Source organism: Kwoniella pini, chromosome 4, assembly GCF_000512605.2.
Source record: "Kwoniella pini CBS 10737 chromosome 4, complete sequence".
Classification (NCBI taxonomy): domain Eukaryota; kingdom Fungi; phylum Basidiomycota; class Tremellomycetes; order Tremellales; family Cryptococcaceae; genus Kwoniella; species Kwoniella pini.
Genome location: NC_091719.1, coordinates 1778030 through 1803496, shown reverse-complemented (window position 1 = coordinate 1803496; position 25467 = coordinate 1778030). Strand labels below are relative to the sequence as shown.

Below are 25467 nucleotides of genomic sequence, written 5' to 3'. Positions count from 1 at the left end.
TTGTTTTTGAAATAAATATAGAGATCAATTCAATAACAGTAGAAAGATCAATAGTTGTCATTCATTTATAAAATCATTAACAATTGTTATAATCACTTTATGTATTCTGTCCGGACGACATAATGTATGCATGTAAAATGTTTAAAATAGAGAAGGAAATTTCATAATAATTAAAATATGATAAAAATAAAATAAATGCTTAAATTTATAAAGTATAATGTCTTAAAGACCATAAAAGTACAGTACCTCTTTGATTTCCTACACTTAAATATTCACCTGAAGGTGAAAATCCAGTTGAAGTAATTCTACCAAGTGGTGTATTTGTTGTTGGCCAATTTGAAAATGCTGTTCCACTTGGAAGATGATACTAAATCAAGGTGAATCAGATTGATATTAGCCTTAAAGGAAACTTGTTAAATAGGAAAAAGAAAAAAAATCGAAGATTGAAACTCACCATCTTTAAAAGATCTTTTCTACCTTCACTTGTGGTTACCAAAATTTCATTTGAAGGATGAAATGATAAACAATTTATTGACATTGTTAATTGTTCTAATGATTTATAAGGTTCAGGTTGAATTTCTGAATAATTATTGTTTTCAGAATTGATTGGATTTAATGAAGTAGAATCATATAAATTGACTATTCCTGTTCTTGATCTATCAAAAGTAAAACATTCATTGTTAGTATATATCAATCAAACTCTAAAAGTAGTGAAGTTTTAACGCGGGAAAATAAAAGGAAAAATCTTACTCACCCAATTGCAGTATATTTTCCATCTTTACTAGATTCTAAAATTGTACCTCCTAAAGCTCTATCATCTCTCCATTTAGATTTAATTCTCCTTTCACCAAGATCCCAAACTTCTATTTCAGCACCATCACGTCCACCTAAAACACTAAGATTTTTACCATCTTTACTCCACATTAAATCACTTGAAGTTCCACCTCTACCTGATCTTAATTCAGCTACTATACCACCTGCACCTCCACTTGACCAATCAAGTATACTTATTGCACCTCTTCTTCCAGCTACAGCTAATAATGTACCATCAGGAGAAAATGCATGACGATGTAATGAATTTGGAGAAGAAGGTGTATCCATTGAACCAAATAAATTTTTAGGTGAACGTAAACATTTTTGAGAAGCTAAATCGTATGTATAGTAAAAAGGTCTATTTCCTACTAATAAAAGGGAAGAACCTGATGGATGAAATGTTGAACGAGAAAGTGGAAGAGAAGGTATGTGAAGTGTCATTAAAGTTGGATTAGTATGTCCGTCAATCTAAAAAAGATGAATTAAAAAAGTTAGATTTCTTGTCAAATCCGAATCAAAATGTATCTACTCACATTGAAAAATCTAACTCTTCTATCTCCTCCTGCGACAGCCATTACGCCAACTTTTTCACTAGGATGCCAAGCGAAATCTACTACTCCCCCACCTGCATTCGCAGCTTCCCTCTTACCGGTCGTTGGATTTTGTTGATTTGCATTACGCATTCGTTGTAAATCTATATGTCCTTGAGGTAAAGCTGATCTTGAAGATCCGGAAATTGTAGGAGCTATAAATGATTTTGTAGAAGTGAGAAGAGATGATAAAGATGGTGTACCAATAGCTGTACGTTTTCTAGCCCATTCTGGCGGTGGGTGTAAACGTTCGAACCTTTTCAAGGGTGTGTTTATCAGTTAAAGACCCTCAATCGAAAGAAATGATTTGTAATGAAAAGGCGATCTAACTTACTGTTCTCTTAACCTTTCTTGTAGTTCCTTTCCACCTATAGCTTGACTAGTTTCTCCATTTTCAAGTTTCCTTTTTTTACCTCTTTCCAATTTTCTTAATCTTCTATTTTCACTAGGATCAATACTTATTAAATCATCAGAAGGATCATTCCAAATAGCTTTTTTCTTTCCTTTCAATTTTTCTTGTTCAATATCCATATCATAAATATCATCAGGTAATGAAATAATAGGTTTATCTTTGGAATTTTCTTCTGTTATATCAGGTGAAGATGATCTTGATGAAGATGGTGATGCTGCTCTAAATTCATTTTCACTACCACTTCCACTCGAAGAAGATTCTGCATCTGACTCAACATCTTCTTCTCCATCATCGGAAGATATTTGATCATCTGGCAAATTATCTAAATCAAAGTTTTCCGCTATTGGCGCATCAATTGTGAATAGCTATTTAAATATCAATATTATAAGCTGGATTTTTTGTGTTGCAAAAAAGTATGAGAAGAAACTAACATCATTATCTTCTAGATCGCTCAATCCACCTTCACTTTGATCTTGATTATTTTCTTCCAGTCCTGCGGATATGAAAGAACCTTTGTTGTTCTTCTTTGATTTGGTTTTTTCCGCTCCGAATAAATTAGCTTCTAATTCTAATTCTTCGTCTGACTTTTCCCAATCATGCGTTATTTCCGTCGGTCGGGAACTTTCCAAATCTGATGGACGAGATCTTCTCTTCTTTTGTGCCATCTTGACTGACTTTAATTATCTATCGTCCAATATATATACTGTGAATAAGCTTGATAATTTGGATATATGACGATTCAAGCATCCCAAAAAAGTTGAATTGGTTCAGCAATTCTCAGTAAATCTAATTCTCGCTTTAATCCGGACATGCTCTTCATCTCCATTTAGACGGAACCAAATATTCTTCCCCCCACCCCCCTATGTAACAGTTTAAATACTTTCTCAGAGTAGTAATGTCATCTTACGATTATACATTATTTAGATTGAACAAGGTAAATGTCATATAACCCTTTCATCTCCACTCACTTACTTCCTTTAATCCCTCCATACGATATCTTACCTACCATGTCTGCAATCGAGAAATACGATATACCTCAAGTGAAAAATCTTGATAAATGGCAAGAAGTTGAAAAATCTTTTCCACCTTTGAAGAATGATTTATTACTTCGAGCTGCTAAAGGTGAAGAGACTGAACGTGCACCTGTATGGGTTATGAGACAAGCTGGAAGATATCTTCCTGGTTAGTAGTTACGTTTCTCCTTTCCGTAAAATTCATCTTGGGAACCACGATCTAGTTCAATTCATCATCATATCAATTTGCTAGTTTTCGTTTTTATTCGTTTTAAAAGCTAATTCAATATTTTATAGAATTCCTTGAAGTAAGAAAATCACATTCATTTTTTGAATGTTGTCAAACACCTTCAATAGCTTCTACATTAACTTTACAACCAATTGATAGATATTCAAAACTTGACGCTTCAATAATATTTTGTGATATTTTAGTCATACCCCAAGCATTAGGTATGGAAGTTTTAATGGAACCTTCAAAAGGTCCTGTTTTACCAAAACCTTTAATAAATCCTGACGACATTAAAAGATTAAATAAAAATGTTAACGTTGAAAAAGAATTAGGATATTTATTTGAAGCTATAACTTTAACTAGAAAAGGATTATTAGGTAGAGTACCTTTAATTGGATTTTGTGGTGCACCTTGGACTTTAATGGCATATATGTGTGAAGGTGGTGGATCAAAAACTTTTGAAAAATCAAAATCTTGGTTATATAAATATCCAAAAGAATCAAAAGAATTATTAAGAATAATAGCGGATGTTTGTGCTGATTTATTAGTTGGTCAAGTACTTGCTGGAGCTCAGGTTAGTTTTTTTTTCTTTATCAAATTCATTCATCATCTTTTGATGGGGGAAGATCGATTATCTTTTTTTGATTTAATTCCTGATAATGTTTTCTTTGGATTTAAATCTCCAGATGTTACAAGTATTCGATTCATGGGCAGGAGAATTAACACCATATCAATATAAAGAATTTGCTTATCCAGCATCAATTTATATTTCTCATAAAGTTAAATCAATTTTAAAACAAATTGGTCATTCAGGTATTGCAATTACATTATTTGCAAAAGGTGCAAATTCTCCTTCAACATTTAAATTACTTTCTGATCCTTTAATTACAGGATATGATACTTTAGGATTAGATTGGACTGTTGATCCATTAGAAGTAAGAGAATTTGTTGGAACAAAAGTTAATTTACAAGGTAATTTTGATCCAACCGTTTTATATGGAGGTAAACAAGGTATAGAAAATGAAGTTAAACGTTTAAGTGAAATTTGGAAAAAAGCAAAAGGTGGTTGGATTGCTAATTTAGGTCATGGAATTACACCAAATGTTAAACCTGAAGATATGGGTTGGTTTTTAGAATGTGTACATAAATATTCTAAGAGGGATTGAATTTAAAGTTTAGACTGGCTGTATTAGTAGAATGATATTTCAGCATGTAAATAAAGCACAATTCATTCGCATAATGCTAGGAGTTATTACTTAAGCAGACTTTAATTCTTATGCTTACATTGTTAAGACTGCACGATACAAATATAGTAAAGAAGGCCTGGCTGCATAGCATTTGAATTATTTAATTACAAATATTTATATTTATATTTATATAGATAATTAAAATAATTTAATACTTTAAAAATTGCGCCGGCAAATATATAAAAAGATAGAGCAAATCGAAGTTTATAATAAAAAGGTAATCACAATCATCATCTTCTTAGCCGAAAAGATTATTGAAATGTTTAAGATCTTTCACCTCTAAGTCTTCTAGCAAGTTGAAGATCTTTAGGTTGAATTGTAACTCTTTTAGCGTGAATAGCGGCCAAGTTAGTATCTTCAAATAGAGATACAAGGTAAGCTTCGGAAGCTTCTTGAAGTGCCAAAACAGCAGAAGATTGGAATCTTAAATCAGTTTTAAAATCTTGAGCAATTTCTCTAACTAATCTTTGGAAAGGAAGTTTTCTAATAAGTAATTCAGTAGATCTGAAATAGACAAAAAAGAAATTTATTATTAGCGAATTGATTTATATTATATAAAGTGTTTATAGAACTCACTTTTGGTATCTTCTAATTTCTCTAAGAGCTACAGTACCTGGTCTGTATCTGTGAGGTTTCTTAACACCACCAGCGGCGGAAGTGGTAGTTTGTTTTCTAGCAGCTTTGGTAGCAACTATTTTGAATCAAAGTATTAGTATATTGAGAGAGAAAAAAAGGTGTTAGAAAGTAAGTAACTCACGTTGCTTTCTTGGGGCTTTACCACCAGTTGATTTTCTAGCTGTTTGTTTAGTTCGAGCCATTGTAATTAATTAAATTTGGTTTGGGTTTGGTTTGGTTTGGTATGGAGTGAATTGAATTGAAGCTTTGTATGGATAAAGAGGGAGAGAGAGGAAAGGAAAAAAAGAAAAGTTTGTATTTAAGTATATGTAATTAGATTTTTCAATTCGGTCTTTTACCTTATGACGCTCATCAAATTGATTAAATAATTCCTAAATTGATAAACAAAGCATTATAATATTTGATATGCAGGGTATTATTGATCTTTTAGTGATACGGAATTGATTATCATCACGTGATTTTAATGATTTTAATCTGATTTCTTTTTATTTTGTTAAACAAAAGATCAAACGCGTTTAAAAATTAATCAAAAGATGAAATCAATCTAAATCACCGCGGCGTTTTTTTACTTTTCATGACTTTAATGAAAACCCCTTTTGATGTGAATAAACAACCTTATGCAAAGGAAAAATGATGTAACAGAATAATTTCATGCATGGCTAATCTGGGAATGATTATTGTTTGTTGCATGGGGGACACGTTCTATTCATTACTTCTTGGCTGATTTAGAACTTACGCGCCTACATTGAAAGAGATTCTTATAAATCTTCTTTTCATATTTCCAGCTTGCCTAATCATCTCTTTCTCTATAGTTGCAGCTCAGATAATGAAGTAATATGATTGGTTAGACATAGATGCATAACATAACACCATTTCATGTATAATGATACACACTATAAATACTACTTGGTGCGTATAAGACAGTCGGCATAACTTGGGATATTTGGAGATGCGATATATTCGGAAATCTTTGGCGAGTTGTCAACAAAATGTTCATGATCATATACACATTACATTGAAGGGGTCCAAAACCAATTAAGAAATCCAGAAATCCTTCAAGCTGTAGCGCCAATGTTAACTTCGATCTTTCTTTATTTACTGATACTGATACTGATACTGATGAATGATCGCTTACCTGGACCACTCTCTTCAAAGCCTGTACTAGCATTTGTAGCGTTCTGACTAGGGCGCTTCTTTTTCTTCCTCAATTCAGGATGAATTTTGGGTAAAACTCCACCTTGAGCAATGACAACTTTTGGAAGAAGGTCTCCAAGCTCTTTATCGGTTTGGATTGCTAATTGAATATATCTAGGAGAGATTGTTTTCTTCTTATCTAAGTTAAGATATCCAATATTCAATGATTAACCATGATGATCCTCTTTATTTTGTTTCAATGAAAGGTATCTTACGATCATGAGTTGTGTCACCTGCCACTTCGAGAAGTTCAGCAGTAAGGTATTCAAGAACAGCAGCTAATACGATAAAGAAGTACCATCAATAGCAAATCAATCTTGACTAATATCGATCGAATCGAGCTTACCCATACAAATTGCCGCTGACCATTGAATGGTATGAGCGTATCGACCTCTCACGAGGTATTTTCGCACTCGAGTTACAGGGACTGGAATTCGATTGAATTATCTCACGTCAGCTCACTCAGCTACTGTTCGTTCAGATCTTTGACTTTGGAAAGATGGCAAAGTAAAAATCAAGGCGGGACGAGGTAGACAAAGGATGAAGATGAATAAGAAGGGGTAAGTTAAGGAATTTCATAAAGCTTGAGGAATGGGAAGAAATGATTCAATTACTTACAAGTCAATCCTGATTTAATAGATTTTTTCGTTCCACAACCTTTTTGTTCCATTTCAGTACGAAAATTATCAAGTCAATATAGATATTTTTCTGTGAGATATTGAAAAGAAATATTACTATTTTATAAATAACGAAATATAAATTACATTTTATGATTCCCTTTTATAATCCATCTAGACATCGAATTTGAATTGTTTTTTGATTGAATGATTAGAATCCAGTCAACCGAATATGATTATCATTATTGAATTTGTTCAATTGACGCACGGACTTTGTTGTTTCTTGTTTTTCGATCATCCAATGGGAAGTGTGAGTAATGATACTCATCTCAAGTTTGTTAGTGGCGTAACAAGTGTATACATGTATAAGCGCAAAATCCAGCGGATTAAGTTATGGTGTTTTTGGTCAATCTGATCTTTCAGAATACTTATGAACTGTTTATGATAAGAAGCTTCAGAATATGATTGATGAAAAATAGGAAAATCGACTGACCGAAGTCTTTTCAACATGCTAAACTGTACTGCCCATAAGCGATACATAAGCAGACGATAATGATAGGTAATGTAAGAAATTCGTTGTTTCCCCTTAGAGTTCAATTGTATTTTGGTCATTGGATTCTTATTACAAGACATTTAGTATCTCTTTGTTCAGGCCAGACTAAATAACGTCGACCAATTATACCAGTACCTCATACTTGGATAACATTGTAAAGTACTTTGATATGATCATCAAGTTTCTTGTATTGTCAAATTCAGATTAAGCAATGTCAGATCCTTTCGTTTTCATTATTCTTGATGATCTCAAAGGCACATTGTTTTAGTGCTACTTGTACTGATTATCATCACACCGCATAATTGCATGTAAACGAGATCATGATGATTCCAGGGATCCAGATAGGTTAATATATAGATGAGGTACATGAACATGCCTCTGTATACCTGTTGTTGCAAATAAGTATAAAGTGTCTTCCAACGATCGGGCTCGATACATGAATTCAGCATCGTTTTATCATATTAAACATCAGTTACAAGGTCTCAAAACAAAAGATTGACTGAGTGATTTTTGAATATATTTAATCTTCACATATTACACCGAGCGATACATGTCTAAAGAATGATTAAGTTGGAAGTTGAAGGTATTTGGATATAAGTTAATTGTTTCATATGAACGCTAACTATGCTTGCTCGTGCAACTGGAAAAGAAGTATCGTGAACAGGACAATTCATGTCAAGTGAACTAGCGAAGACGAAGTATAAAAAGGTAGTCTTTAATTGTATATACTATATGAATAAATACAATACAAAAACTATAGAAGAAAAGAAGCGTAACTAATCCAAACAAAGTAATAATACCTTAAATAAAAGGTAATCTTTTACTTGGAGGAAGAGTATTTGGTAACGGCCTTGGTACCTTCAGAGATAGCGTGTTTGGACAATTCTCCGGGAAGGATAAGTCGAACGGCAGTTTGGATTTCTCGAGAAGAGATAGTTGATCGGTGGTTGTATGAAGCAAGTTTAGAAGCTTCAGAAGCAATTCGCTCGAAGATATCGGAAACGAAAGAGTTTAAGATAGCCATAGCTTTGTTACTGAAGAGAGAAAAAGAAGAGTATATATTAGCAAAAGAAAGTTAAATGGAAAATGTAATATGTAAATCAAAGTATACTCACGAGATACCGGTATCTGGGTGAACTTGTTTAAGTACTTTGTAGATGTAAGAAGAGTATGATTCAACTCTCTTCTTGGATCTCTTCTTACCACCTTCCTTAGCGGGAGCGGTGCTCTTAGCGGCCTAAGTAAATAGAGGAATGTCAGTTAAAGATCAAAGTAAAGTTGAAGATTGAATGTTGACTTACCTTGGCAGGAGCTTTGGAGGCAGCAGGAGCAGGAGCTTTAGAAGCTTGGGAAGCAGGAGCTTTGGAAGCGACGGATTTAGGAGCCATTGTTAATAATGTTTGATTTGGTTTGGGATTAGAAAACGATTGAGATAAGACTTTATTGAATTTGTTTGAACTGATGAGAGAAGGGATAAAAAGGTGAAGAAGGAAATTGATGTCAAGTATTTATAAATGTTAATAGTAAATACGTGTTGGACTGGATTGATCAATGTATCAGGGTAAAAAAGAATATCACTCTCTCTATTAGTTTGTTATGATGTTCACATTATTAGGAAATCAAAGTGGCGTAGTCATTTCTTAAGGGACGCGTAACGATAAATAGATTGTTACATCATCATTTATTCATAAATTGGCAATAAATTAACCCCGAATCACCGACGTCATGATTTAAATGATCATGTCATCACTTCTTAATCAATAAATGATGATGTTAAGTGATTTTGAATGGCGTGTCAAGATCAATTCTTAGGACGTAACGTAGTTTACATGTAACTTTTAACCCTTAGTTTGTTGATTTCATTACGTCCTATCAATACACACTTTTTACCATATACCATACCCATTATACTCGGTTGAATTAACAGAGGACATTTAAATACCCCTACATCAAATTCGTTCTTCTTTTCCCCCCTTCTATCCATCCAATACAAAGCCAATCAAACAATAAACTCTTTTTTAAATTAAACCAACACCCAACCAAACAATCAAACTCATTCACAATGTCATCCGGTGGTAAAGGAAAATCCTCTTCTGAAACTAAATCTTCTTCCCGATCATCCAAGGCCGGTCTTCAATGTGAGTCTACTTCTACTTATGTTATCACTTCAACATTATGCTGATTACTTTACAACTATTACTTAGTCCCTGTCGGTCGTATCCACAGACTTTTGAAGAAAGGTAACTACGCTCAACGAGTTGGTTCCGGTGCTCCAGTCTACCTCGCTGCCGTTCTCGAATGTGAGTTTGAATCTTCCTTACTATAATCTTACCATTACATTGAATAATCATACTGATGTACTTCTTCTTTTCCTTTTAGACCTTGCCGCTGAAATCCTTGAATTGGCCGGTAACGCTGCTCGAGACAACAAGAAATCTCGTATCGTACCAAGACATTTACAACTTGCCGTTCGAAACGATGAAGAATTAAACAAACTTCTCGGTTCAGTCGTTATCTCTCAAGGTGGTGTTCTTCCTCACATTATGGCTGAACTTCTTCCAGCCAAAACCAAAGGAAAGGCTAAGGCTTCTCAAGAAGTTTAAAGAGTTACTATTATATAGTTTCTCTTATCGTTTTCATACAGTAGCTTCTCCTTTTCTTAACAATTTGTAGAGCATTTATCATATATTAGCTTCTACTTTTTTATACTTCGTTTTCGCTAGTTCTTAATTTGATTTTCTGCGAGATGCAGTTCATTGTTATAAATCAATTTATGGTTTTGATTACGCGTGCATCTGATACATACAACTGAGACATAAGCTGTGTCGAAGCATAATAATACGATTTCATTACCTGCACATCATGATACAGAGATAACTAAAGTCATCACAATTGTCAATACCTTGATGTTAAGCATTAAAGATTCATTAAAGATTCTACTAATTATGTCTATCGATAAATTATCATATGAGAATCTTCCTACTTCAAACGAATCAAGAGGTTTAAAATTCGTACTTGAAACAGCTTTTCCACTTAGACTCTCTGATGATATAATACATTATCCAGAATTATCTTTACGTTGGGTTCAACAAACATGGTCTGAATTCATACACAACATATTTTCCCCTTATTATTTTATTCATTTTAGAGATGTCTACAAGCTCGATGGTGAAAAGGTGATAGTAAGTTAAATTTACGGTCTTTTATATGATGCTTGTTTGTTTCATATTTAACGATTCATATAGATGGCAATTACCAGAGAAGAACTGTCAATTGCTTGGATAGATAGTTTGAATGGTGTAAGATATCATCAAGGTCTTTTAAATCATATCAGAATGAAACAGAAATACTTTGATCTGGATTTATCAGAGCGGGAATTATCAGTGGTAATATATCAATTGGAACAAACTTGTCGAGATGTGAGTATCTTGACACAGCAATTAATTCTTCTCGCCACTTTCTTCCTCAGTATCACTGATAAATTTGTTTTTTACCATATAGTGGTCTAATTGTTATCGCGAGTTAGATTTAGCTTTGGGATTATTAAGAGAATATGAACAAGCTAGAATAGTACCTAAAAAATGACAATGGCTTGGCACTTTCTGTGCTGCAACATTGGATAATTCTTCTTTACTACACGCCCAAGCTTCAAAAGAAGAACTCACATCCACTTTTATGTTTGCTGCATGGCGAATTGGTGTATTACAAGAGGACGGTTACTCTAAAGATTTCTTAGAATTAGCAATCTTAAGTGGATATGAAACACCTCCAAAATGTTGGATCCAAGGACTTTTAATTAAAGATTAGAATTCATTCTAAATTCTTGTTGTAATTACATTAACATTACTTGTAAATACATATATTTTACATTTAAAAAGTTGTATTAAATATCATTATTGTTTTTTTAACCAAATCTAGCTAATGCACCTGTTTCTTTAATTATTTCTCCACTTGCTATTTTTCTTTTAGTCTCTTCTGCTTTTCTTTGAGCGGATACTTTAGCTTTCATTGTGAGCTAAAAAAATAAAAAAAAGATTAAATTCCGGAATATTAGCTTTAATTGATGTATGAATAAATTTCGTTTAAATCATGAGTAGAAAATAATTTGAACTTACTAAACTATTATCTATTATATTTTTCTTCTGTTTTTTTCTAAGATATCTACTTGTACTACCACCTTTACCTTTCATTTTTCTTTTAATTTTTTCTTCTTTCGTATTTTGTTTTAATTCATTTTCATTTTCATTTTCATTTTCACTTTCTAATTGATTAATTTCATTTTCATCTGCTTTACCATTAATTCTTAATCTTTCTAATCTACCTAATTGTCTAAAAGATCTTTTATTTCTTTCTTCAAAAGTTTCACCACCTCTTGATTCATTAATTTTACCAAGGAAATCAGTATCTAGAGTGATTAATTCAGGTTTAATTTTATCTAATAAACCTCTTACATCTCTTTCTCTTTTTCTTGAATAAGTTTCATATAAATCAGCTTCATTTGAATCGAAATTTGGTTCACCAGATCCAGGAATTAATAAACTTGAAATTCCTTTTTCATGTCCTATACAAAGTAAATCTTCAAATGGACAAAATTTAATACTTGAACAAGTTAAAGAAGGTAAAGGTAATGTTAAATAAGGTGTTGGTGTATTATTTAAATTTCCTTCTTGTAAATCTTTATAAATTGTTACACCTGATTTTCCACCAACACTTAACATACCCATACCTGAATAAGCTAAATTTGTAATTTGATTTCTAACGTGCCATTGTCTTACTTCTTTACCCCACATTCTACCATCCCATATTTTTACCATACCATCCATACCACTTGTAGCTACATATCTTCCAGCACTTCCTTCACTTGGATCTACCGCTATTCCATTTACAGGTCCTCTATGAGCAAGTAGCTTGACGTGTGGTGTAGTCATATTAGGGGACCATAAGGACATTGTACCGTTTGCGTGACCTAGATGTATTATAGCTGAATGAGGATTTTGAGCCATAGAATGTGGGGATCCTAAATGTGTCGGTATTTGGGTAAGCATGACTCCGGTTGATGTGTCGTGGTATTTCAGATATCCTGCATGACCCTGTAGATCACCAATGGCTCAGCAAAGATTCTTTCATGATATGCGAATCACGTTAGTAGGGGAACAGATCAGTATACTTACGACTGTTGTCAGCAGGTAATGATACGGCAAGAATTCCATGTGTGTAGGATCGATATGTTGTTTCAGTTTACTAGGTATTCAATTGAATGGTTAGTATACGTCTAGCCGTAGAGAAGGGAGAGAAGAGCGGTGTCGGAACAAGTAGAGCGAAAGGACGGATGGATGGATAAGGATGATAAAAGAAAAAATACTCACTGCAATTCCACACCATTCTGATCATATATGAAAACGTATCTCTTTTGCGCAACAGCATAAAAATCTTCCGAATGCAAAAATTTGATATCCCTGACTGATTCTTTCAATTGTATTTCAGAATGTAATTTACCTGCTTGCCAATCGAATGTAGCTACATGTCCACTTGAAGAGGCTATTGCTAAATGTCTGTCAAAAAGTATAAAGTTAGCTGAGTACTTCTTCATACTCAGAAAGAACAAGAGGAAAAATGACTTTTGAGGAATATCATTTCTGTAAAAAAAAAATTAAAAATTAAACTTACCTTCCATTTTTCGTATAATCAATTTTATAACTACCCATTCCTTCAAATTTTAGATCAAACTTTTTAGATTTATTAGAAGTACCAATAAAATTTTGAATTTCATTTTGTTTTATTCTCCAAGTTTTTTCACCTAATTCTTCTTCAACTTCAATTTCACCTTTTGAACCTGAAATTGATTTATTTATCCAATCATTAACTTGATTTCTTTCTAAAATTAATTGTTTATTATTTAAATCTTGTCTTGTTAATTTTGATCTTAATTTTTTATCTTTTATTTTACTTAAATCTAAATCAGATATTAAAGGTTTTGATCCTGATCCTGATCCTGATCCTGATCCAGTTGCTAAATTTGATTGATGAAATGATGAAGGAATTCTAGTATTTCCTAAAATTGAATCTAATGAAGGATCAATTTTAGTTCCATCTTTTCTTGTTATTGTTTGATGTGAAGTTGGACCTTGTTTTTTTATATAATTTGATGATGATGATGATGAAGTTTTACCTTTGTAATTCTTTTTATTATTTGATATTAAAGGACCTGCAGAAGCTAATAAAGCGTCCATTATGTTTGAAATTTTCGATTTTGTTTAATGACTAAGATTTAAAATATGATACAAATTCATGAATAGCTATGATAAATTCATTTAACATTTACTCGGTGGAGGGGTCGATATTAACTTTTCAAAAATCATAAATTCACCTTTTAGACACGCGCGGTGATCGCCGCCATCTGTTATCTACTCGGTGGCAAAGAATGTCCAATTAGGGAGATCTGCAAAAGGGGATTCCCGGTGATCACACCCCGTTCGATGTGCGCACATAGACCACCCACCCTCCTCAGCTTGGTGGTTAGTGGGAAGTGTGGAGAAGCTAATAATAGGGGGATAAGATGCAATTAGATTCTTTGTCTGGCACCTGAGAGTCGCGCTCTTATCGCTCGTAGGCTGAGGATGTAAAAAGTGATATATACATCGAATCGAAGACTGGTCTACGCAACACGAACGCTGTCATCACAGTGTGATCATAACTTGTCTGATAAACGGTATCTGGGCAGTCAAGCTAGTTTCTGGTACGATCTTTGATGAATTTCTGGAGGACTTACCTTTACATTCATAACGATAAAATTTAAATCCAATTTGATTCGACGGTGCGGTCATAGCTCAAGATGTATCAAGCTCAATCGACTGAGCTACTTGATTCGAGGATCAGTTGACCTATGAATTTGATACTTGCTTTCCTGAAAAGGTAGACAATATTTTGAGGTATTCATCGAAATTTGTATATAAGATGAAAGTTTCCCTTTCGGATATCAAACTTGTTTATTCGTTAGCTTTGGCCAATTCTACGTCAACGCGAAGGATATTTTCTAAAGAAAGGATATAGAAGGAGTCGTTATTCTTGGATTTTCATGAAAAAGAATTTCGCTTTGACAAATTGGATTATTAGCATAAAATACTTTATAGCGTCTCTCTTCAGGACGGTGACAGATTTCGATATTCGATAGATGTTCGAGATACGAAAAGAAGTCAAAAGCTATCTTTTGGACTACACTGATTTGCTTATTTGCACCATGCTTATATAAGAGCCAGATCAAGACTTCATGTATTATTCTTATAATGATTGATTGAAAATCGTGCATCTTGTTTGTAAAGTAAATCAAATAAAATATCACCAGTCGAAGAAGTATCAAATTAATTCGATCATTCATGATTATGAGAAGTAAGATTTCAAGATTCAACGTTGTGAGTTAGATATATCAGATGATGTATTGAGATATATTGACGGCATCGCAATATAAATGTTCAATGATATTTACTTAATTCTAGTGAACTGGGAAACATTTAGACGATACGATGAAATTCTCACATTTGTTCACTTGTCATTCAGATATGATATAAATCAAAAATTGTAATGTCAATAAGAGTTATTATGAAGGAAGTCCTTAACTTCAGTATCACTTGTCGGGGAGAAAAAAGATTACCCCTTGAATTATTGTTATTTCATAACTTTTTTAATGTATTTGAGTAATATATACGCCGAAGTATTCGAGGATTATCAGAAAAGCGCATACCCCTACTAAAAATCGAACCTAGCGAGAGACTGTTCATATGTGAGGAGTAGTTTAGTTTGATGCGAATCTGAGCGTGCTTGAGTTCCCAAATTATCAGAAAAAAATAAATAACAAAGTTTAAGATCTTTTTGTCAATTATACCTTTGAAAATCTCTTTTCATCTTAGCAGCATGATTTACTGTTTTTTTTTTTGTTTGAATATATCAATACCCGAAGATACATCGCATCATACAGTAAAAGAGAATATAAGGATATAAATGCGTTAAATATAAGTGTAGTCGAAGAGTGATACATTTCTACAAGATAAATTCGTCATGCATTCTTTGGGTTACGATCGTTAAAACATTCTTTTATTTTTCTCAAATTGTCCGTCTTCACTCTGATGAACTCAGAGCGTTATATAACAAATCTCGTAACAGATTATTCTAAAGCTAAGACTAATCCTAATAAAGAAGTTACACCAATTAAACCCATTCCAATTTGTACTTTTCCAGCACCGGAAGTAGTTGAAGAAGAAGCTGAAGCAGCACTAGCACTTGCAGATGATTTTGATCCAGAAGCAGATGCAGAAGCTGAAACAGAAGCCGAAGTTGAAGTTGATGATTCGGCAGTACTAGTAGATGAAGCAGATGAAGAATCGGATACTGAGTTTGTTGATGCTGATGATCCACCGGCAGTAGCGTCCGTTGATGAATTGGTTGAGCTAGTTGTAGAATTGGATGAAGATCCATCGGTCGATACGGATGAAAGAAGTGTACCGGTTCCTACATTGTAAAGTAAGGAGATCAGTATTGTTCGTCACATGAACTCTAATAGTGATAATCTGTCACTTACCCCATTGAACAGTTTGACCTGAGTATACTGTACTATTTGTTGGGTCTGTTGTTGATCCATCTGTGCCGGCGATCTGTGCAATAATGGTATGTCATTCAGCACAAGCATCTTTGTGAATGAAGTAGGTTTTCCAAAAGGTGCTACTTACGGTAAATCGGGTTGTCCATGTTACATTAGTAGTATCTCCTCCATTTGTGCTGAACAAGATGGAAATTGATTAGCTTAAGCTCTTTTGAACAGTTGATAGCAGTTGAGATGAGGTCACGTACAATTGTAAAAAGTAAATCTTGGAATAAGGAGATACATCAGGTGCATCAAAAGAATAAGAATCAACTTTTGTACCGTCAATTCCAGTAGCGACTGTAGCAAGTGGAACCATCTATAAAAAACGATATCAGCTTTTAGTTGAAGTCTTTTCGAAAAGAATTGAGAAAATAAAAGAATTACATACTTGAAGATTATCTCCAGTCATTAATTGAATTTCAACATTATTCCAATTATCAGTTGAATCAATTGTCCATAAAGCATTAATTGATTCTCCTACTTTTACTACAGTATTTGAATCTGGTGAAGTTGGTGTAATTATTGCATTAACTGAAATTGCAATAAAAGAGAGTAAAGTAATAGTTTTGGTGAACATTGTTTTGATAAAGTTTGAAATTGGGAGATTTGTAGAATAAAAAGGAATAAAGTGGGCTCTTAAATTTTATATAGATTTAAGAAGGATTTTATATAAAGAATGACTTGAGTTAGTTTCTCGTTAATTTATTGCGAGTGAATTCAATGATAAATGTATAGAATAAATGTAATATATCAGAAGAATTGGAAAATATGATTTAAAATGTAAAAGTATTAAAAGCTATGTAACCAAGTAGTTAGTGAAAAGAGTAAAAACCACATAGACCAGCCCTTGCCTTTGAATTCGAGGATATATATCAAACAAACCAAAATGAAAAGCCCCTGAATTCCAAACGATGAGCTGTGCTTAACTCATTAAATTATTACCAAATAATAACCAATAATCAGTAAATACATCATTCTGTATATAACTTGTACAGCTATACGTATATTCACGTGAAATATGACGTTCCCTTTGACTATTCCGCAGATATGCAGCAGTAAACATATGTTTCAAGAAGCAGAATATGAACAGAATATCCAAACAAAGACAAAACAAATGGTTGATCTCAAGGTGAAAAAATCAAACGCGCAAAGTCAAAAGTGTACGTAATGCACACTTTAACAATTAAACCGAAACAACGCGTCGGGTTATTTAATATCTTACCTGGATCTGCCGATCGATACATCCGCATGTCAAGGAAGAAGAGCGTGACAACTAATTAATCAGATCTCGAAGCAGCACATACTAATGACAACTATCGTACTATGAATGATGCTCAATTAAGGTGTTCAATCAATCCCACCTGCTCTTCCCTTTCTTAGGTTCAGCGATATCTTTATCCTCTTTCCCATCTTCTACCGTGAATCTTCCTCTTCCTTTTTTACTGACTCCGGGTGATCGACTGCGACTTCGACTATCGCTCGGAGATCTTCGTCTTTTAGGTGGAGGTGATACACTTGAACCTCTACGCCTATTCCTAGGAGGTGTGGAATCTCTCCTTAATCCTCCAGATCGTCGACGAGGTGGAGTAACAGTTGGTGATCTTGATCCGGACCTACTTCCAGGAGCAGATGGAGTAGGTGTTCTGGATCTTGCTCTACCCCTATCTGCTTTTTGAGGCGGTATATCTTCTCGTTTATTCCTTGAAGGCGGTGTTATACTTCCATCCCTTCTTCTTGTCGATGGAGAAGGACTCCTCCTTCTTGTACTTGGTGAAGGCGATCTTCTTTTGGGTCTTTCAGGCGAACGTCTCCTTGGAGATGGTGATCTTCTACGAGGCGAAGGTGATCTTCTTCTATATCCTGCTCCTCTAGCATGAGGTGGACTCCTATCTCGACTTCGACTTCTCCTCCTTTGTCCATAACCATTATCTCGTTCTCTGTCACGATCAAAATCTCTTCGAGGTGGTCGAGGTCGATAATCGTCTCTGCCACCTGGTCTATATCGATCATCTCTATCTCGATCGCGAGGTGGTGGCGGTGGTGAACGTCGGCCACCTCCTCCAGGTGGACCAGGTCGAGAAGGCAATCCATTATCTCCCTATGATAAGTAACGTGGACTAGTAAGCTAATAGCAACATCAAGATGATAACGGGAAAGCGATGAGGGGATGAGTAAGAGTAGATGGTGCTCACTCTTCGTCCGAAAGAGTCTTCAGCTTGAGGCCTATTACCATAAGGCTGTATATTTTGCTTCGCTTGCAATTCCTTCTTCTTGGCTTCGATGAACTGCAGATTCAATGTTCAGCTGGGTCCACATCTTAGACCGCAAAGTCATGCTCACTTCTGCGGGTACACCACCTATCGTATTTTGAGCAGATAATAAAAGAGTCCAAAGGGCATCCATAAAAGCAGCGGCACCATGTTTATCCATAAAACCAACTAATGAAATTTGCATTTTCTTTGGATCGGGAATCTAGATGTTTTTAAGTAAATTAGTGAGATTTATTCAAGCTTAATTATCCTGCAAGAGATGATGATGACTTGGTAAGAGTAAACATTGAGAATGAACTAACGGGCTTCTCTTTATCTTCTAACATTCCAAAAACATATTCAACCACTACGTCATCTTCGATCTTAATCAGCTCAGTAACTTTTGAAGCTATCCAAGGTCGAAGTACCGATAAGTTTACTTTTCGTAAATCGACCTGGTGATTCATTTCCACCATATCAGCTTATTCCAAACTGAGGAGTAGGACGAGATCAAGAGAAAGACTAACCTTTTCAGCGAAATGTTTTGGAAATTTAGTTGATTTTATAGAAGCTGCTTCTTTATCTTTGAACCTCTATTTATTGATATGTCAGCTTCGGACAACCATTTCTATATAGGTCAATAGCTGGACTTGAAACTTACGGAATCTTGAGCAGCGTTCGTACCTCTCATACCTGTAGTGAATCATCAGCTTCCATCTCTTGTTGACGCAGCAGCTGACTTACCAGCATCCATCTTGAGTGATTTTGATCTATTTTAGTCGCCGTGAGTTTGATGGTTATATATTATGACTGCTATGACTGTAAAGAGGCAGAAAAACGTATATGAATATTATGCGATGAGATACAAGAAATGAGGAATGACATATAATAATGTCGAGTGGAGGAAGATACAAGAAAGGGATAAACGATTAATCTATGATATAAATGTCAATTATCAGGCTGACTTTTAACAGAATCAATATTATTATCAGGGAGGTATTCTCACGATTTCTCATTTTATAACGTCCACCTAAAAACATCTAACGCGGTATTGTATACTACGAATAACTTTTACAACTTCAAGTCCAGATACACTTGCTTGATCATATCCGGTGCATCATGTCAGACGATATGATACAATCAGATGATCCTACCCCACCCAAGACCGACAAAGCGAATCTTGAACATCTCGAGTCAATTGAATCGACGATCATTGCAGATACCGCTAAGCCGGCAGGCTCTGCCGAAGTTCAAGATGAGAAGGACCAGTCTGGCGATCTCAATGACCGACCCGCATCCGTATTGATAACGTCGATATCGCAAGATCCATCAGATACTATTAAGATGCAACCTCAAGTCGTACAAGAAAAACAAAAGGAAACAGAATTTGAATTAGCACCTCTTCCTACTGAATTTGATCCTGATGCTCCTGTAAATCTACCTCAATTAGTGGAAGATGAGGAAATATCTGATCCATTTGGTGTAGAGGATGATTTGAAAAGTATAAGTGAACATGATCAGGCTGAGAATATGAACAAAGGGGGAGAGGATGTAGTGATGAATGAAGCTGAAGAAGAAGATGAAGGGAAAATGATGGAATATATCACATCTTTACAAGCTTCTGGACCGGCAGAATTCGAAGAAGAAGAGGAAGAACAAGAAGAAGTAGAAAATCGTGATACTGACATTCAACCTAAAAATATTGAAATGTCTGAACCTACCCTTATGCATGCCGAGGATACAGAAGATACTGTCGAAGTTGGCAAGGACCAGACAAAGGATATGCAAAACCCTGAGGAGGTTATAAAGGAAACTGAGACTAGTGAGCATTATTCGAATACATCTTCTGACTCTCTCTTGAGTAAATTTACGTGTCCATGTCTGACCTTAAATATAAATATAATAGGAGCTTCGTCACCTTTAACTCCTGTTTCAGATATCCCAGAACTCCCAGATACTTTAACCTTCTCCCCTTCAAAGCCTTCCGAACCTTTACCACCGCCTACTAAACGAGTTATTAAAAAGACAAAGGAGAAACGAAACGAATCGACAGACCAGAATTCACCCCACGCGGAATCTTCAAGATCAGCTCAACGTCGTTCTGCATCTCCTACCTTTCATGACAATGTATCCTCTGATGAGCAAGAGTCGAAAAAGCCGGTTGACTTGAAAAAGCTGAGAGAGCCTATGAAGACTACTAGGAAGCGTTCCCATGATGATGATGATTTCGTGCCCAGAAAAGGTGGCGCGAAACTCGGGATGACAGGAAGTAGACCGAGAAACATCAGTGTAGGTAAAGGAAAGGATAAGGGTAAGGGTAGGGGAAAAGAAAACCCGATAGATGTAGACGATGAGCTGCATAGTATCGAAGATTCTGATGAGTTTAGAGAAATTCAGAAAGACGATATCACGGATGGAAAAGAGCAAGATCCGTCCTATAAGGGTGATCACAGTCCTCAGACTGAGATAAGCGTAATCAGAGGAAATAAGAAACCAAATAAGCGACATAAAGCCAATGGTAGTGAGAATGGCAGTACAAAACCTATCAAAGGTAAGTTAGCTTCGTGATCGTCGCATTCGCATTATGAGACGCTACTGAGAAATTGTGTGGGAAATTAGGATCAAAGAAAAGATTAGACGCAGCATCAGGTATCAAAGTATCTGATAAACCACCTGAAAAGATTACACCGCGTACGTTTGCTTTTTCTTGTTTGTAATTACTGGACCTAAGACTAAAATTGTATGTGACGTTAGGAGCAAAGATGTTTTCAGATGCAATGGTCAAAAAACTACTCAAAGGCAAAACGAAAGAAGTTCAAATGGCTTCTTGTCAAAGACCTCGTTATGGCAAATGGGGCAAATGTACTCAATGTATAGCTAAAATAGGGGGAGATAGTTGTAGATTTAGAGATTTCAGGAGTTTCCCGTGAGCAAAACTTTTTATCGTTCTGACTCTATTCCTGCGTTTCAATGGTCTTGCATCGAATGAGTATGTGAATAGCTGATATTTGGGTGTAGGATTGATCCTGAGACGACAGATATTACCGGACCGGGTTACTTTGAGTCAACAGAATGGAAAGAGGAGGTCACTCCTCTGCCTACCGAGTTTAATCGAGAATTTGAGGAAGAGCACATTGTGAAAACCGAGGTCAGCTAAATGTATAAGCTCGTGAGCAGAGATCGAAGCTGATGGTAGAACTGCAGAAAACGGTAGCTACTATGTTACTACTACTGATTACTGGCGAAGCAAGGCATGTTGTCAGTAAGAAAGCTATAAAGAGAGGAATGGATGCTGCGAAACATCGATCTGTCTGTGGTGAGTTCCACTCAATCATCAAAATTTCAATTCTATAATCGACTGAAAGCGTTGCTGATCTTTTATGGGACTGGTAGATTTCTGTTCAAGTACGATTTTTGGAGGATGGTTTTTCTGCAAAATATGTGGAAGAGATTATTGTTTAGCATGTGAAAGATATTTTCCAGATAGTTTGGAAACAATCATGCAATCACCTTGGCCAATGCCAGATGCTGCTAGACCACGTTTATTGAAATGTCAAAATCAACCTGGACAAAAAGCTGTTGGACAACCTAAACATCATAGAGGTTGTCTTCAACCTGTTTCACGATTTGACGAAGCAGAATTGAAAGATCATTGGTTGAAATTAAGTGCAATCGCATTAGAAGATTTGAATAAAGGTAATTTGGATGAAAAATTAGGCTATATAGGATTGAATAGGGAAGACGAGGGAGTTAATAGTGTTTTAGATGGTATACTCAAGAAAGAAGAAGGTGAAAATGAAGGAGAGAATGGAAATGTAGAAGAAGAAGATTTGATAGCTCCTTTACCGATGGAAAACATTGATGAAAAGCAAGATAAAAATGAAATTTCTGAAGAAGATTCAGGAGAAGAAGGTTTATGGAAATATACGAAAATTACCAATCCTGAAGCGAAATTAATTGATGATCCAGCTGGATTAAAAGAAATAAACAGGGAATTCATTTTTGTGAAAAATGAAAATAAATTAAATAATCTTTTATTTGATAAAATTTGGTCAAAAGGTGAACCAATTGTTGTTAATCATGTTGACAAAAAATTAAATTTAAGTTGGAAACCTAATGATTTTATTGAAAAATTTGGTGAAGAACAATGTTATGTTGTAAATTGTCAAACAAATTTACCTACACTTTCAACTGTAGGTAAATTTTTTGAAAAATTTAAAAATAAAAATGAAAGAGGTAAAATTATTTTAAAATTAAAAGTAAGCTTTTTTTTTTTTTTTTTTTTCCCTCTCATTTTCACTTATCAAGTTAGTTATTTAAGAATTATATTAAATCAATTTTTAATTTATTATTTCAATGTAGGATTGGCCTTCAACTGATGATTTTAAAAATACTCATCCTGAATTATATAATGATTTTTGTGATGCTTTACCTGTTCCTGATTATACAAGAAGAGAAGGTGTAATGAATCTTTATTCTCATGTAAGTCCAATTTCTTCCATTTATTGCTGTCGCCATCGCCATTCACAAAAATTCAAGATGCTGATTGAATGAAATTCGTCTATAGTTCCCACCTGGACCGACTCGACCTGATATAGGACCTAAAATGTATAATGCCTTTGTGAGTCAGTCTATTTGAGAATACCTTGTGTCCATACAGCCGATGTATATCAGCTGATGATATTTTATACGTTAGGAAGCGCGAGAAACTGCAGGAGGCTTCGGTTCAACAAGATTACACATGGATGTAGCAGACGCTGTCAACTTGTTATTGTATGCTAGTCCTCGAAGAAGTCCAAAGGAAAAGCCCAAAGCGAGTTCGCCATTAAGTGGACAGGAGAAGTCAGATGAAACTCAAAGTCAGCCTAAATCTGGCAAGGAGCAAGGGCCTGATGAGAACGCCGATAACCCGGTCGATAGATCAAAGAGCATGGAATTCGACCCGGAGGTGTCGCAGATCCCGGCATCTACCGATCAAGACGCCATTCCCAGCCCGGAGAAAGATCTCAACGAGGAATTTCAGCAAGATCACAAGGAAGAAAACAAGGTTCACGATGGAATTGAGAAAGATGAAATTCCGCTTCAACAAGATAACAAGGATGGCAAGGGCATACATCTTAGTACAAATGGGAAGGAAAATTCTGATGGCGATCAGGTTGACAATGCTATAATCGTGGATCAGGATGAGGAGGAAGAGGCTGAAGATGTAGAAGAGGAACCCGGATGTGCGGTATGGGATCTGTTCCGAGCTGAAGATGCCGATTTGATAAGAGAATTCTTGAAGGAGAAATTTGGAAATACACATGTATTCACAGACCCTATACACTCTCAACTATTTTACCTTGATTCAGAACTTCGGAAGGAATTGTACGAGAGGAAAGGTGTGAAAGGTTGGAGAATATATCAGTATCCTGTATGTATCCGTCTCCTTTACATAAGGTAATATTAAGGCCGAGAACAAAGCTGATATATGCTGATTGTTATGTAGGGCCAAGCTGTATTCATCCCTGCTGGATGTGCTCATCAGGTGTGCAATCTGGCTGATTGTATCAAAATCGCCTTGGATTTCGTCAGTCCTCGTAAGTGGTCTTCGATACGCAACATCAATGAGACTTGAATTTGTTGATCATGCTGATGATTCCATAGATAATGTCAAACGATGTCAACAGCTCACGCAAGATTTCCGTAAGGAGAATTTTGCGAAAGCTTGGAAAGAGGATGTACTGCAATTATACAATGTCTTGTGGTGAGTTTTCAGGTCATATTCAGAGACTGCCTCAAGAATTTACTTAGGTGAGGCTGATATTGTCATTCACAGGTATTCATGGCTATCATGTATTGAGACTCGTCAACGTCGTATACGCGAATCAGAAGAGGCTGCTATTGCTCAAAAAGCGCGAGAAGAGCACTTGGCTTCACTGCGAAGAGGTCGACATGATCCTTGGGAGGATTCATTACATAATCATCATCGTTTGGGAAGTCCTGGTAATCAATCGTGGGGAGCATGGAACGTTTCTTCCGTACGAGATGAGCCTCATCCGGATAGCCGATCGCCTAGTTTATCTAGAGGAGGTTCACCAAATATTGTCAGGGTATTGGCTGACTCTGAAGTAAAGGAAGGGGATAAGGTAGATAAGAAGGATGGGGAAGTTGAACAGGAAGAAGAGGATATCAACGTAAAAGAAAAGAAAGGATTAGCGGAGGAATTATTAGAAATTACACTGAAGAAAGAACCTCCTTCTTCTTCAGAAACTTTCTTAGGTTCAAATACACTTTGGTCAGGTAGAAAAGGACTGTTACTCCAAACGAGTAAATCATCAAGTATTCCTCCAAGTAGAGGAGGAGGAGGAAATTCATTAGAAGATATAAAACCTAATTTATCAGCTAGACAATTAACTTTAATATCAAAACAAAAAGAAATTGAAGAAAAAGAAAAATTACGTTTAGAAAAAAGATTAAAAAATCCACCAAGAGAATTAAGAACTAGTACTTTAATTAAACTCGGTGCAAAAAATTTAGAAGATGTACTTGCTTCTGCACGTGCTGATATGTTTGATAATCAAAGTGAAAGTGAAAGTGAAAATCCTTTATCAATTATTGGAATTGAAAATGAACAACAGCAACAACAAGGAGAAAAAGAAGAAATTTGGCCAAATCCTAATTCTATACCTCCAACTCTAATTGAAATTGAATCACCTAATCTTATTCATAATCATAATTCACTTACACCTATTATTAATGAACAAGAAAACGTTAATGATAATGATGAAACTATGACTGAAGATTTAGATTTTAATCAAAATCCAATTGGAAATAATGAAAGATTTGATATACCTGATTCTTTGATGACTACTTTGAATGATGTTCTTGTTAATCAACCTCATGTGTCACCTGAAGAAGAGGAAGAGGTGGAACAGATCGAACAAAGGGATAATATAATTATTACAGATGATTATCATGAGGGCGTTGTTGTTGATGATGACAATCAGCATCAGGATGGTCAAGTTGGGCAGGGGGGAACCGTAACGGATGTAGAAGCGGAGACAGTACCAGAAACAGAGCAAGACAGATTAGATAGAGAAGAGTTGGCAGCGAATTTAAGGCACATTGGGGAGCTTATCGATATGGATGATTTTGATGCAGAGGGTGAAATTGGTGGTACCTTCGATGGATAGAAATGGGGTTTGGGGTTAATCGGCACTACGCTTGTTCAGATAGATTGTACTTTGTAGTCTGAAATCTTGTCATATGTTGATCGTTGTTGTGAGACGTGATACAT

The 25467-nt window shown here is 35.2% G+C and overlaps 11 protein-coding genes across 11 annotated transcripts; 4 read left to right on the top strand and 7 right to left on the bottom strand.

Annotated features, from left to right (window-relative positions):
* Positions 1 to 205: 205 nt before the first annotated feature.
* Positions 206 to 2480, bottom strand: I206_103691 (uncharacterized protein; the record flags this gene model as incomplete). Its single annotated transcript, XM_019153083.1, has 6 exons — positions 206 to 367; positions 455 to 656; positions 755 to 1281; positions 1347 to 1659; positions 1738 to 2180; positions 2247 to 2480. 6 exons carry the CDS (start codon positions 2478 to 2480, stop codon positions 206 to 208), a joined length of 1881 nt encoding a protein of 626 aa, XP_019013244.1.
* A 342-nt stretch (positions 2481 to 2822) lies between these two features.
* On the top strand, positions 2823 to 4223 carry I206_103690 (uroporphyrinogen decarboxylase; the record flags this gene model as incomplete). The annotated part of the gene is made up of 3 exons (XM_019153084.1): positions 2823 to 2997; positions 3126 to 3631; positions 3744 to 4223. 3 exons carry the CDS (start codon positions 2823 to 2825, stop codon positions 4221 to 4223), a joined length of 1161 nt encoding a protein of 386 aa, XP_019013245.1.
* Positions 4224 to 4567: 344 nt separating this feature from the next.
* On the bottom strand, positions 4568 to 5122 carry I206_103689 (histone H3; the record flags this gene model as incomplete). The annotated part of the gene is made up of 3 exons (XM_019153085.1): positions 4568 to 4808; positions 4881 to 4995; positions 5062 to 5122. 3 exons carry the CDS (start codon positions 5120 to 5122, stop codon positions 4568 to 4570), a joined length of 417 nt encoding a protein of 138 aa, XP_019013246.1.
* Positions 5123 to 6031: 909 nt separating this feature from the next.
* Positions 6032 to 6804, bottom strand: I206_103688 (uncharacterized protein; the record flags this gene model as incomplete). The annotated part of the gene is made up of 4 exons (XM_019153086.1): positions 6032 to 6273; positions 6350 to 6412; positions 6481 to 6561; positions 6753 to 6804. 4 exons carry the CDS (start codon positions 6802 to 6804, stop codon positions 6032 to 6034), a joined length of 438 nt encoding a protein of 145 aa, XP_019013247.1.
* Positions 6805 to 8124: 1320 nt separating this feature from the next.
* On the bottom strand, positions 8125 to 8692 carry I206_103687 (histone H2B; the record flags this gene model as incomplete). The annotated part of the gene is made up of 3 exons (XM_019153087.1): positions 8125 to 8338; positions 8420 to 8541; positions 8606 to 8692. 3 exons carry the CDS (start codon positions 8690 to 8692, stop codon positions 8125 to 8127), a joined length of 423 nt encoding a protein of 140 aa, XP_019013248.1.
* A 674-nt stretch (positions 8693 to 9366) lies between these two features.
* On the top strand, positions 9367 to 9907 carry I206_103686 (histone H2A; the record flags this gene model as incomplete). The annotated part of the gene is made up of 3 exons (XM_019153088.1): positions 9367 to 9442; positions 9509 to 9604; positions 9684 to 9907. 3 exons carry the CDS (start codon positions 9367 to 9369, stop codon positions 9905 to 9907), a joined length of 396 nt encoding a protein of 131 aa, XP_019013249.1.
* A 342-nt stretch (positions 9908 to 10249) lies between these two features.
* On the top strand, positions 10250 to 10889 carry I206_103685 (uncharacterized protein; the record flags this gene model as incomplete). The annotated part of the gene is made up of 3 exons (XM_019153089.1): positions 10250 to 10486; positions 10550 to 10723; positions 10806 to 10889. 3 exons carry the CDS (start codon positions 10250 to 10252, stop codon positions 10887 to 10889), a joined length of 495 nt encoding a protein of 164 aa, XP_019013250.1.
* A 319-nt stretch (positions 10890 to 11208) lies between these two features.
* On the bottom strand, positions 11209 to 13534 carry I206_103684 (uncharacterized protein; the record flags this gene model as incomplete). Its single annotated transcript, XM_019153090.1, has 5 exons — positions 11209 to 11319; positions 11420 to 12394; positions 12476 to 12545; positions 12671 to 12856; positions 12972 to 13534. 5 exons carry the CDS (start codon positions 13532 to 13534, stop codon positions 11209 to 11211), a joined length of 1905 nt encoding a protein of 634 aa, XP_019013251.1.
* A 1928-nt stretch (positions 13535 to 15462) lies between these two features.
* On the bottom strand, positions 15463 to 16516 carry I206_103683 (uncharacterized protein; the record flags this gene model as incomplete). The annotated part of the gene is made up of 5 exons (XM_019153091.1): positions 15463 to 15806; positions 15877 to 15949; positions 16025 to 16073; positions 16146 to 16255; positions 16328 to 16516. The coding sequence occupies 5 exons, from the start codon at positions 16514 to 16516 to the stop codon at positions 15463 to 15465; spliced, it is 765 nt and encodes a 254-aa protein (XP_019013252.1).
* Positions 16517 to 17290: 774 nt separating this feature from the next.
* On the bottom strand, positions 17291 to 18879 carry I206_103682 (uncharacterized protein; the record flags this gene model as incomplete). The annotated part of the gene is made up of 6 exons (XM_019153092.1): positions 17291 to 18037; positions 18132 to 18224; positions 18280 to 18411; positions 18512 to 18643; positions 18716 to 18781; positions 18850 to 18879. The coding sequence occupies 6 exons, from the start codon at positions 18877 to 18879 to the stop codon at positions 17291 to 17293; spliced, it is 1200 nt and encodes a 399-aa protein (XP_019013253.1).
* Positions 18880 to 19307: 428 nt separating this feature from the next.
* I206_103681 (uncharacterized protein) lies at positions 19308 to 25363 on the top strand (the record flags this gene model as incomplete). The annotated part of the gene is made up of 14 exons (XM_070202814.1): positions 19308 to 20010; positions 20095 to 20739; positions 20808 to 20879; positions 20943 to 21114; positions 21207 to 21336; positions 21393 to 21504; positions 21582 to 22447; positions 22551 to 22670; positions 22756 to 22809; positions 22885 to 22981; positions 23399 to 23601; positions 23677 to 23767; positions 23835 to 23934; positions 24007 to 25363. 14 exons carry the CDS (start codon positions 19308 to 19310, stop codon positions 25361 to 25363), a joined length of 4722 nt encoding a protein of 1573 aa, XP_070058915.1.
* Between the last annotated feature and the right edge of the window lie 104 nt (positions 25364 to 25467).